This window comes from Octopus sinensis, linkage group LG25, assembly GCF_006345805.1.
Source record: "Octopus sinensis linkage group LG25, ASM634580v1, whole genome shotgun sequence".
NCBI classification, from domain to species: domain Eukaryota; kingdom Metazoa; phylum Mollusca; class Cephalopoda; order Octopoda; family Octopodidae; genus Octopus; species Octopus sinensis.
Window position 1 is genome coordinate 11,526,488 of NC_043021.1, and position 13,590 is coordinate 11,540,077.

The 13,590-nt window shown below is 39.3% G+C and overlaps 1 protein-coding gene across 6 annotated transcripts in view; it reads right to left on the reverse strand.

The window, feature by feature from the left end:
* The window catches only part of LOC115224238 (ARF GTPase-activating protein GIT1), a 125,176-nt gene that overhangs the window by 38,419 nt on the left and 73,167 nt on the right, over window positions 1-13,590 (reverse strand). For 5 of the 6 annotated variants that reach the window (XM_036513222.1, XM_029795033.2, XM_029795034.2 and 2 more), the window contains exons 3-9: window positions 11,627-11,760; window positions 10,348-10,460; window positions 9,160-9,259; window positions 8,436-8,522; window positions 7,043-7,173; window positions 5,773-5,867; window positions 4,341-4,422 (exon numbers count right to left, since the gene is read on the reverse strand). In XM_036513222.1, coding sequence (XP_036369115.1) covers window positions 4,341-4,422; window positions 5,773-5,867; window positions 7,043-7,173; window positions 8,436-8,522; window positions 9,160-9,259; window positions 10,348-10,460; window positions 11,627-11,760 — 742 coding nt within the window. The remainder of the gene's footprint in view (window positions 1-4,340; window positions 4,423-5,772; window positions 5,868-7,042; window positions 7,174-8,435; window positions 8,523-9,159; window positions 9,260-10,347; window positions 10,461-11,626; window positions 11,761-13,590) is intronic. The other variant, XM_029795032.2, reaches the window with a different exon arrangement.

Consider the following 13,590-nt stretch of genomic DNA (forward strand, 5'->3'; position numbering starts at 1 on the left):
GAGAGAGAGAGAGTGTGTGTGTGTGTGTGTGTATGTTGTACATATGCATACACGTAAATTAGGACCCTAATTTAGCATCCACTCTTCCATGCTTGCATAAGTCGGATGGAGTTTATCTGAGGCAGCTTTCCTATGACCAGGTGCCCTTCACGTTGCCAACCCTCACCTAGTTTCCAAGCAACGGTGGACCAGACAGGTTCTCACAGAACACAAGAAACGAATGACACCGCTTGTGTAACAGTGACACTCATTTACAACGATCCCACAAAGTCAAGACAAGGACACGGACACACACGCATGCATGCACACAACAGGCTTCTTTCAGTTTCCATCTATCAAATCCACTCAAAATGCTTTGTTTGGCCCAGGAGGGAGAGTTATATTAGAAGGCACTTACCCAAAGTGCCACAGAGTAGGAGCGAACCTAAAACCACGTGGTTAGGAAGCAGATTTCTTACCACATAGCCAATGGACACTTCATCATTCATTAAATGTGTCCAGTTGTTTGGTCAATGAAATGGAACTGCCAACACAATGTATTATAGTAAGTGGTTGAGTATTCCACAGACATTAATACACCCTTCCATGTAATCCTCAGACAATCAATGTTGATGAGGTTGGGTCCTAAGTAGTACATGTACAGTCCAGCTTACAGACTGGTATTCCATCAGCTATGATGGTGACGGTCCCAGTTGATCCAATCAACAGAACAGCCTGCTCATATAATTCAAACACAAGTGGCTGAGTACTCCACAGACACGTGTACCCTTCACTCAGTTCTCTGGGTAGATTCACCATGACAGAAAATGCGACAAGGCTGGTTCGTTGAATTAAAGCTACAATGCATTTTATGCCAGCTGAGTAGACTGGAGCAATGTAAAATAAAGTGTCTTGCCCAAGGACACAATGTGTCACCAAGAATTGGCCTATACATATAATTCTGCATGGTTGTGTTCCAATGCATATATAAAAACAAACATACAATCACTCAAGAACTTTATATACACAAACATTTATATTAAAATTGCCACATGAACATATGCATATATACAAATATTCATGCACATAAAAGTGTGTATATAAATGTGTGCATGCACATGCACACATCTATATACATTCAGAAAAATGTGAAAATATATATATATACACACACATACATATTCCTAAACGAATTTGCATCCACATACATGCTATGATATGTGTGTGTATTGTGTATGTACGTATATGTATATATACATATATATATACACACAAGCACACACACACACTTTTTTTCTACATGTCTACACACATAAACAATGAATACACACATACAGATGTATGAATATGGCATGTGCATGTATGCATATATTAACATTTAATTCCATTCAATGAAATTATCAGACATGCTGCCAAGAAAAGAATCACAAAGTGTATTATTTTATATATATATATTATATATACATATATATACACTTATATACAATATATATATATTTCTTTACTGCCCACAAAGGGCTAAACATAGAGGGGACAGACAAACAAGGACAGACAAAGGGATTAAGTCGATTACATCGACCCCAGTGCGTAACTAGTACTTTATTTATCGACCCCCGAAAGGATGAAAGGCAAAGTCGACCTCGGCGGAATTTGAACTCAGAACGTAACGGCGGACGAAATACGGCAACGCATTTCACCAGACGCGCTAACGTGTCTGCCAGCTCACCGCCTTAATATATATATATATATATATATATATATACAATATATATACACTTATATACAATATATATATACACACATACACATATGCCCACACACACAACATTCCGGTGTGAAACACGCAAGTCAAACAAAAAAAGTTACACAAAAAAAAAAAGGAGAACCCAAAAAATCCAAAAAGCTCCCCCACCCCCCACTTCCACTGCCATCTATGAAAAAACAAATGAAGATAGAATGAGTATATAACATTTGAGATGGTTTTCACACACACACCACTTTCATTACAATCTTTGTGTATGCTTGTGTGTCTATCTATGTAGACAAATCCAACTGCACATGAATCCATGTACACACACACACACATACATACATAAAGACCCCCTTCGGTCACGAATGACCATGGGATTGCACCTAGAAAGTTACCCTCCGAGGCACAAGTCCGGGCAAGGTTGTTTATGGAAGACCAGCAGTCGCCCATGCATACCGGCCTCCTCTCTCCACGCCACCAGTGTTATCCAAGGGAAAGACAAAGGTCGATACAGCTTGGCACCAGTGACGTCGCAACTCATTTCTACAGCTGAGTTAACTGGAGCAACGTGAAATAAAGTGTCTTGCTCAAGAACACAACTCGCAGCCCGGTCCGGGATTCGAGCTCACAACCTCACGATCGTAAGCTCGACGCTCTAACCACTGAGCCATGCACCTTCACATGAGCCATGCGCCTACATACACACACATATACACATAGAAGCAATGACCTTGAAACAAATGTTTGCAACAGCTATGAAACACCAGACCAGCAAGAGGAGATAACTGGAGATACAGCTGGTGGGGGTGCTTGTCTCCCCTTTGCAAATATAAGGACACAGGAAACGTGTCAAAGCCGACAGGAAGAGTCGATGCTTCCTAAGGTTAAATAGCGGCGGTGTGATTCTCTTTACGGGACTGTCACGTTAAGTTGACAGCATACAACCACTCTATCGTTCCACCACGGCTCATATCTCTCTGAGATATTTAGAAATTTAATATTTCTAATTTTGATGTATTTAATAAACACTGGAAGACTATAGACATTATTTGTGTTTGCTGATGGGCATAGAAATAAACACACACACGTGTCTAAGGATGTATGACATCATGGCACACAGTCGACACATATACTTTTCTACTGTGGGCACAAGGCCCCAGATTTTTGGGGAGGGGGCCAGTTGATTAGATCGATCCCAGTATGCAACTGGTACTTAATTTATCAACCCCGAAAGGATGAAAGGCTAAGTCGGTGTGTGGGGGAGGAGGAATCTTTGATGAATTGCCATGTCCTGTTGTGGAATACCCAACAGAAGACCAAGTGTGACACCGTTTCAGTTACTGGCAGAGAAAAGAGAAGAGGGGAAGGAGAGTAAGTAGGGGAGAGAGAGAGAGAGGGAGTGTGTGAGAAGAAAGAGGGAAAGATATGAAAAGAAAAAATAGATTTAACTTTAAAAGAATTTCTGTTGTGTGCTTGTATTTGTGTGTTTATGCCTGGGTGTGTACGTATATCAGCATGTGTGTGTGTATGTCAGTGTCTGCATGTATGTCTGTGCATGTGATTATCTGTTTATGTACATGTCCACATGTGTATGTGTATGTCCACGTGTATGCAGGTCTGTGTGTGTGGGTACAGGTCCGTGTGTGTGTGTGTGTACACGTCTGTGCGTGTTTGCGTGCATGCCCACACATGTGCATGCATGTCCGTGCGAAGGTCCACATGTGTGCATGTACATGTCCACATGTGTGCATGCATGTCCGCATGTCTGTGCGTGCATGTCCATTTTGTGTATGAGCATATCTGCATGTGTGTGCATGCATGCCTGCACACACATGGATATGCATGTCTGCATGTACATAGGGACATCTGTACAGTCGTCTTGTTCGATGTTCACATGTACTTGTGCACGCGCACATGTGTATGTGAGCCTGTGAAGGTATGTCAGAGTGTGAATGTATGCACAAACATACATATCCACATGTGAATGCATGCATGTGACTATTTGTCGTACACATGGACATGTATAAATATAGATGTATTTATGCATGTATGAGCGTAAGCCTCTATATCAGTGGTTCCCAAAGTGGGCAGTACTACCCCCTTGGGGGGGGGGGAAAGATCCAGGGGGTTCGTTGAAGAAAAGTGGGATGATAATGGAGTGGTCAAAATGGGGTGATAGATGTAGAAAAAATATATTAATAGTTTAATTAGGTTTAAGTTTTATTTGTGAAATACAGTTGTTTTTAATTTGCTGCAGAAAGTGGACTATATTTGTGGTGAGGGGGGTGCTTGGAATGTGGCCTGGGTGCCAAGGGGGCTGCAGCCTGAAAAAGTTTGGGAACCACTGGTCTACATGAATGTAGGTGTGTGCCTGTAATATATATGCCCATGTTGCTGTTTATGTGGACAGATACATGTGTGCATACGCATGTGTTTATGTAGTATATACATATATATATATATATATATATATATACATACATACACATACATACATGTATGTATGTAGAGATGAGAGAAAGCTTAGAAGTTGGCAGTGAGTGGCAGCGATAAGCAAAAAAAAAAAAGGTGAATAATAAAAATAATAATAAAAAAAAAGATGCATTCTTACTGTCGATTGCCCCTAGCAGAAGGGAAATCTACCAACCTGTCAGCCATCTCAGGGATGATGAAGTGATGGTTACTACGATGATCTGGGGAGGAAGACAGAGAGGAAAAGAAAAACAAAATGCATTGAGTACTTGCATGTTTCAATACATACACACGTATATATATCTAGATGCACATACAAACATGGTGTTTCTTATGTGTACAAATAAACGTACAACTGTCACTGTTATGTTTAGAACTCCATGTAGGTTATCGTAATCCAGTATGTGTGTGTGTGTGTGTGTGTATATATATATATATAATAGTGTAATAAATAAAATATATGCATACATACATACATATATGTACGTACCTACATCTACATGTATATATACATGCATATATAAATATATATACGTGAGTACAAGACACCACAAATAGATGTAGAACTCAACGAGAAACGAAAACGTAAAAACAAACGTGGAAACAGACCTAAATGAAAAAAACAGAGTACAAGACAAACTACACAAGGAAAAATCCCCTTCATCAGCTGTCCCTAGTTCCTAGTTCAACTCCAGCGTGTTTCGAATATATATATTGGGTTGTCCGGAAAGTTCGTGCCGATTTTTAAAGGAAAGAAAAAGGTCAATAAATACTTGCCATTACATTTTTAATCAACCAAATATGAACCACTTTGTTACACAATGCGTCTCCATCTTTCCTTTAACTTGAAAATACCCTCTTCTCAGAATTGAGGTGGTTTCATGGCAAAGAATTCATCAAGATATCTTTTTACGTCATCCAAGGAATTGAAATTTTCACCATAAAGACTATTCTGCAGAGACCTGAATAAGTGGAAATCCGAAGGAGCAATATCTGGTGAATATGGAGGGTGGGATAACACATCCCAGCCAAGCTGCAGCAATTTTTGTCTGGTTCCCAAAGCATCAAGTGCTAAAAATGAACTTTCTTATCTTCCATTTTAAAGGGTTACAGAATTAACACAGGTTATAGGAACATAAACCTTCTTCCATGAAAAGATAGCTTAAACTGTGCTCTAAATGGAGGTGTAGTCAAATCCTGTTTTATGGACTCAACCATGTTCTAAAATAAGTCGAAAGGTAAGCTACTATAAATCGGCACGAACTTTCCAGACAACCCAATATATTACTTCTGAATATGTTGTGTCCCAGCAAATGGTTAAGTCTTTTTGCTGTGTAACTTTAAAACAGATGCAAACACATTGTTACTTTGTTTGTAAGCATTAAAAGAAAAAGAAAAAGACAGAAAAACGTATTGGTCCCTGGTGTCAGGCAAGTACCCTGTCTTATTCCTGTCTACAAAAGGAGCTCTTAGGAAATGGTTATTCACATCAAGCATAAACTAACACCTCTCCTTAATCTCACCTACAACATGGGAGGCAGGACTAAGGAGAGATGTTAGCTAGTACATACCTGGTTTCCTGCGACATACAAAGTAGGTGAGTCTGTCAGTCAACTCATACTGGCACTCTATCAAACGGTTGGCAAGATCTGTGTACTTCTCCTCCCTGTAGGTTGAGAAAGAGAAGAATGAAATATAAGTGTTTTAGAGAGAGATAAAGAGAGAATATAAATATACATTGAGAAATAAAGGATTTCCCCTGACCTCATCATTGCAAATGGAATTTCTCAGCCATCCATGTTTACCAGTTTGTGTGTGAAATGTGTGTGTGTGTATACAGGGTGATTCAAAAGTCACCATACATAGGAAAAATTAAGTTTTTTATAAGAAACAGTTAAATAAAAAACTGTTTCTTATAAAAAAAATAAATTGTTCTTATGTGTGGTGACTTTTGAATCACCCTGTATATATTAAAGTGGAGGTGGTGGTGGTGGGGACAAACACATATACGACGGGCTTCTTTCAGTTTCCATTTACCAAAATCCACTCACAAGACTTTGGTTGGCCTGAGGTTATAGTAGAAGACACTTGCTCAGGATGCCACGCAGTGGGACTGAACTCAGAACCATGCAGTTGGTAAGCAAGTTACTTACCACACAGCCACTTCTGCACCCATACTTTTTTAATTAAAGTATATATTAAAGTACAAGTGAGGATATATTAACCTCAGAGGGATAGAAATATCCAAGATTAAACTGGTTGAATACCTAATAATGTAGGCTCACACACACACATATATATATTATTCAGCGCCGCCCCGACTGGCTTCCGTGCCGGTGGCACGTAAAAAGCACCATCCGATCGTGGCCGTTTGCCAGCCTCGTCTGGCACCTGTGCCGGTGGCATGTAAAAAGCACCCACTACACTCATGGAGTGGTTGGCGTTAGGAAGGGCATCCAGCCGTAGAAACATTGACAGATCAGACTGGGCCTGGTGCAGCCTTCTGGCTTCCCAGACCCCAGTTGCACCGTCCAACCCATGCCAGCATGGAAAGCAGACGCTAAACGATGATGATGATGATGATGATGATGATATTATAAAAACCAAGAGAGAAGATAGAGATAAGATTAATAAAAATTTATTAATATATTGACAAGACCTACAATTGTTTCAATTCCTCACTTATAGCATAAAATCAATGAAATTTAATTTAATTAAATCAATTTGGTTAATTATTATAAGCCACAATTTGGTTGATTTTACGCTAAAAGCGAGAAAGTGAAACAATAGTAGGTTTTGACAATGTATTAATAAATTATGTAGTCGTATCGGGGTACTTGCCTAGCGTAATCAATAGGGGTTTTCCGGTTAGCATCGAGACATCCAGGGTCTGCGCCGTAAACAACAAGCAGCTCCACCTGTGACGTCTGACCAGCAGCAGCAGCCACATGGAGGGGACAGTTGTTCTTTTCCTGAAACAAACAAAAAACACAAAGAAATGAGATAAAAACAAAAAAAAAAAGAGATAAACTGAGAGTGGAAACAGAATAACTGCAGTGGTGGTGGAGTGTAGTGGTGGTGGTGTGTAGTGGAGGTGGTGGTGGTGGTAGTGGTGTTGTGTAGTGGAGGTGGTGTGTAGTGGTGGTGGTGTGTAGTGGTGGTGTGTAGTGGAGGTGGTGGTGGTGTGTAGTGGTGGTGGTGTGTAGTGCCACTGTGCATTTTGCCCCATGTGTTAATGATTCTGCCAGCTCACCACCTTAAATATAATAATAATCCTTTCTACTATAGGCTCAAGGCCTGAAATTTTGGGGAAGGGGATCAGACAATAACATCAACCCCCAGTACTCCACTGGTACTCATTTCATTGATCTCAAAAGGACAAAAGGCAAAAGTCAACCACGACAGAATTTGAACTCAGAACATAAGGACAGATTAAATGCTGCTAAGCGTTTTGCCCAGCATGCTAACGATTCATCCAGCTCGCAATAATAATAATAATAATAATAATAATAATAATGAGCACTTAGAGAGTGCAAACCTCCACCAAAGCAACACCAATGTCCTCTCAATGATTAGCCAGATATGATTTTGTAAAATGAGAATATCTGAAATAAACTCGACTGCTCTCACAAACGAGAATATGAAAAATGAACTTGACCTCTCTCAAAAATTAATTAAAAAAAAAACAGGAAAAATAATCCAGAATCCTTGTCCGGTATCGGATCGATCCCAAAATCTAATCAGTGTGTGCCAGTCACGGGGTCAAACATCCTTGAAAGTTTCATCCGCATCCATCAAGTGGTTCTTGAGATTATCTTGTCCACAGACAAACAAACAAACACAACTGAAAACAATACCTCCGCCTTCGCTAAGGCAGAGGTAATAATAATAATAATAATAATAATCCTTTTTACTCAAGGCACAAGGCCTGAAATGTTTTTTGTAGTGGGGGAGCAGTTGATTACATTGACCCCAGTGTTCTACGGGTACTTTTTTTTAATACTGGAACTCAGAATGCAAGACACTGAAATGCATATTGCAACGCATAGCATCCAATGCTCTAATGACTTTGCTAATTCCTCACATGACAAAGATGGTGGTTGTTGCTGATGGTAGTGGTGGTGATGAACATGATGGTGGAGGTGATGATGGCGATGGTAGTGTTTGTGTGTTTTTTTAAGAATACAGAGGAGTTGAAGACAACACGAAGAATAGTAGTAAGCAAAATACTCACTGGATTGAAGTAATTAGGGTCAGCCCCTTTGGACAGTAACCTAAGACATGTTTCCAGATTGCTTGTTCTGACGCTAGAATGTAATTGCTGCAAATAAATGGCAGAAACATGACATGTTGAAAGAACTGTCATAACAATTCTATACATAGATACACACACACACACACACACACACACGTCGTTATCATCATTTAACATCCGCTTTCCATGCTGGTTTGGTTTGATCATCCTGACAGGAAGTGGTGAGGCAGGGGCTACATCTGGTCCAATGGTCTTCTTTTGGTTTGGTTTCTATGGCTGGATACCCTTCCTAATGCCAAACTTGTAAAGTGGTTGGCATTAGGAAGGGCATCCAGCTGTAGAAACCAAAGCAAAACAAGACCATGGAACCAGATGCAGCCCCTGCCTTACCACTCACTATCAAGCTGTCCAGCATGAGAAACAGATGTTAAATTACTATTTTTATTTATATATATATATATATATATATATATATCATCATCATTTAACACCTGCCCAGCATGCTAACGTTTCTGCCAGTTTACCGCCTAGTTCAAAATACATATTAAAATTAAGAATCATGGGCATGTTTATTTGCAAAGTTATTGTATAACAAAGCGAAATTGGAAATTTTTTTGGTATTATCTATTCACCATTACACACATTTCAACACACACACACACACACACATATATATATATATATAAAAGGAAGACAGACTTACTTTACTAAGGTCCTCCACTGTTGAAACATCTCCATCTTTGCCTTGGTTTACAAATGACAAAAACTGATATTTGGTCCTGATGTAGTGGTCTTTATTTGGACTGGCAGCAGCAACAGCAGCAGTAAGAGAATAAAACAAACAAACAAACAAGCAATTAAAATAGCAAACCTTGTTTAATTCATTATTACTCATTATTGTTAATAAAATCTAGACAGTGGATGTGACACAAGGCCTGAAATTTTGGGACAAGGGGACTAGTTGATTACATTGATCCCCAGTGTTTCACTGGTACTTAAGTTACTGACCCTGAAAGGATGAAAGACAAAGTCAACCTCAGCGTAATTTGAACTCAGAATGTAGTCATGAATGAAATACTGCTAAACCTTTCGCCCAGCGTGCTTAGGATTCTGTCAATTTACCACTTTATTCTGACATAGCTTAATAAAAGTACATAGTTGCAGGAGTGGCTGCATAATTTTCCTGCATAAGGATCTGATTAATTAGACTTTTATCTATCCACTCTGATGAAGAAGGCTCTGGATTTTACCATTGTTTATTTGCTTCCATTATTGGGTGCAAATTTTTTATCGTCTACATCAGCCAACATTATAAAATAATTCTGAGCTTTCAGAGACAACTGTCGGACTTGTATTGCCTTCTCCCCTCTAATTCTTTGAGTTTATGTAATCTAAGGTTGCTCTATAAAAAATATACTTACACTTGATTGTTTATCATCTGAAAATTTTAAGTCTACCCTCTCATTTTACATGATTATATATTTTGCACATTAAAACCCAAAATTTTATCTATTTATCTATTTTCTCTCTCTCTCTCTCTCTCATATATATATATATATATATATATATGTACACATATATATATCATCATTAACATACGTTTTCCATGTTGGCATGGGTTCCACACACATACACACATGTAAAGAAAACGTGGCGGGGACAGGTGAAGGAGGAAATTTGGGGGGGTTGGCTTGAGGAGGGAGGATGCCCAAAACCTGGCGAGATAGTGTGAGAGCGGTTGCTGTAAGAGTGAAATAGATCTGGCCACCCTTGTTAATGGGGGACAAACGCAGATTTAAAATATTGGAATTCATCATCATCATACGCATCATACACAAAGTGTGTGTGTGTATTATACACAAAGTGTGTGTGTGTATTATACGCTACTCACTGAACTGGATCGTTAGGATGCGGTTTCTTCTTGCAATGTTTGTTCTGAGATGGATCTAATAGTGAGTGCTCCCAGATGTTGTTGGCTCCACTGCTGAACAGATGTCGTACCATCTGCAAGAAAAGGGGAGATAATTTGATTAAGATGCCAGTGCAAAACATAAATTTATGTTGTTACAAGATAGATAAACTCCTCTATTTACATAATATCAAAGTCTCATTCATTCTTTTGTTGTCTTCTTTTTCTTCTTCTTCTTATTATTATTATTAGATATATATATTTTGAAGTATGTTAAGAATATCTTGGAAGAAACAGAAAATTAATAAAGAAGTGCTACAACTAGCAAATACTAGAAAATTCGTTACTCGCAACTAATTAAAAAGGAAAGAAGATGAAGTACTTTGGTCATGTAGTAAGAGCACAAGGTGGACAAAAAAACTATTACTAGAAGAAGAGATAAATGGCAAATGCTCAAGAGGAAAAATCTAGAACAAACAGGTTTGATAACATCAAGGACTAGGCTATAAAGCATCGTAGGGTGACTGTAAGAATGGCTAAGAAAAGATTTGAATGAAGATCCTTGGTACTGAACCGGCTTGGTATTGAACAAGTGATGATGGAGACTACTGGTCCGGTAAGGAATGGTAAATTGAGCCCAGTACATGACTGGTACTTTATTTCATCAAATCATGAAATCATAAAGGTCAAAGTTGAGCTTAATCTTGGAAGAATCTGAACTCAAAGAAGCTAAAAAGCCATAACTAAATGCTACATAGAATTTTTTTTAATGTTTTATTACTTCTGCCAGTCCTGGCCCCTGGTGGTCCCTAACAACTGGCAGAATTTGAACTCACATGCTAAAGGGTTATAACTAAATGCTACATGGAATTTTTTTTTTTAATGTTTTATTACTTCTACCAGTCAAAGCACCCCTGGAGATCCCTCCTTATCATCATCATCATTTAATGTCCGCTTTACATGCTGGCATGGCTCGGACAGTTCGAGTGAAAATTGGCAAGCCTGGAGGCTGCACCAAGCTCCAATCTGATCTGGCAGGGTTTCTACAGCTGGATGCCCTTCCTAACGCCAACTGCTCCGAGTGTGCCACTAGCACAGGCGCCACTTAGGTGGCACTGGCATCGACCACGGTCAAATGGTGCTTTTTATGTGCCGGTGGCACAGGTGCCAGTCAGGCAGCACTGGCATCGGTAATAGCTGAATATAAATAATATATCAAAATAAATAAAGAAATAAAAAAGGAGAGAGTGAGAATACTTGCCGCTAAACGTGATGGATTCCATTGTGCTTTTTTCAAGTGCTTCACCTGTGAGATATGTCTTCCAAGGCTGCGATGAACACTGCAACACTCTTGACATATTAGCACACCTCGGTTCACTGAAGCCCAAGTGGGATCTAATGAGGAAGCAAAAAACAACAATAGTGAACGGGTTAGTTATCATATAGCATATACATATATGGAAATATCAGCAAGGTATGCGCCACACTGGTCAATAACACATATTCAGCATTGGTAAGACACAGACATGCAATTCTTGCCAGTAGCGTACACATACAGACACACACAAACTCTTTTACTCTTTTACTTGTCTCAGTCATCTGACTGCGGCCATGCTGGAGCACCGCCTTTAGTCGAGCAAATCGACCCCGGGACTTATTCTTTGTAAGCCCAGTACTTATTCTATCGGTCTCTTTTGCCGAACCGCTAAGTGACGGGGACGTAAACACACCAGCATCGGTTGTCAAGCAATGCTAGGGGGACAAACATATACACACACACACATATATATAAATACATATATACGACAGGCTTCTTTCAGTTTCCGTCTACCAAATCCACTCACAAGGCATTGGTCGGCCCGGGGCTATAGCAGAAGACACTTGCCCAAGATGCCACACAGTGGGACTGAACCCGGAACCATGTTCACAGAGTTACAGAAATATTTACAGCTATAACAGGAAAATATATATACACAGTACAGAAATTGGCCATGAGGTAAATCAGTTATTCACGCATACAACATAACACAGAAACTGATCAGTTACACACACACAGACACACACACACAAGGAGAAATTGATTAGGCAATTACACACGCACCAACTGAAACTGGTTATACATAACAAAATAGTAATAATTACAGAAATGATAGTAAAATAAATGCATAAAGTCAGCTCACTAACTAAATAACAATAATGATTTCCAATTTTAGCACAAGGCCAGCAATTTCAAAGGAGAATATAAGTCGATCACATTGACCAAAAGTGATCAGTGCTGCCTTAATGATAATAATAATAATGATAATAATAATAATGATGATGATGATGATGATTTCTTTATTCTTTGGTATGTCACATATTAAGAGCATTGTCGCTGTGAATTTTCTTTCCTTTTTACCCACCTTTATTTTATTTACTTTTTTCTTTTTTTTTCTTTTTTATTTGTTTCAGTCATTTGACTGTGGCTATTGCTGGAGCACTGCCTTTAGTCAAACAAATCAGCCCCAGGATTGTAAGCCTAATACTCGTTCTATCAGTCTCTTTTGCTGAACCGCTAAGTTACAGGGAAGTAAACACACCAGCATCGGTTGTCAAGCGACGGTAAAGGGACAAACACAGACACACAAACACACACACGACAGGCTTCTTTCAGTTTCCATTTACCAAATCCACTCACAAGACTTTGGTCAGCCTGAAACTATAGAAGAAGACACTTGCCCAAAGTGCCACGCAGTGGGACTGAACCCAGAACCATGTGGTTGGTAAGCAAACTACTTACCACGTAGCCACTCCTGCCTATTTGTTTAATTAAAAAAAATTTTTTTCTCTCTCGCATGACTCTGTAAATGAACGATTTGTTATATTTGTTTTAATGCCAGTACCACTCAAAAAAAGCACCCAGCACACTCTTAAGTGGTTGGCATTAGAAAGAGCATGTGGTCATAGAAACCATGCCTCAACAGACAGAGCCTGGACAGCTCCCTGCTAGCTAGGTCCAGATTAAACTATCCAACCCATGCCAGCATGGAAACTGGCCATTAAAAGATGATGATGAAATATCTAAGAGGGTCCACATGAGCAAAATAGTCACCAAGGGGGCCCATGGGTAATATAAATGACTGAGAAATGCTGCAATAGAGGAATCCAGCCTTCATGTGGCGGCAGCAGTTTGACATAACTCCACATGTCAGCAATGCTCAAGCACTGTATTGGATTGGAAGCACT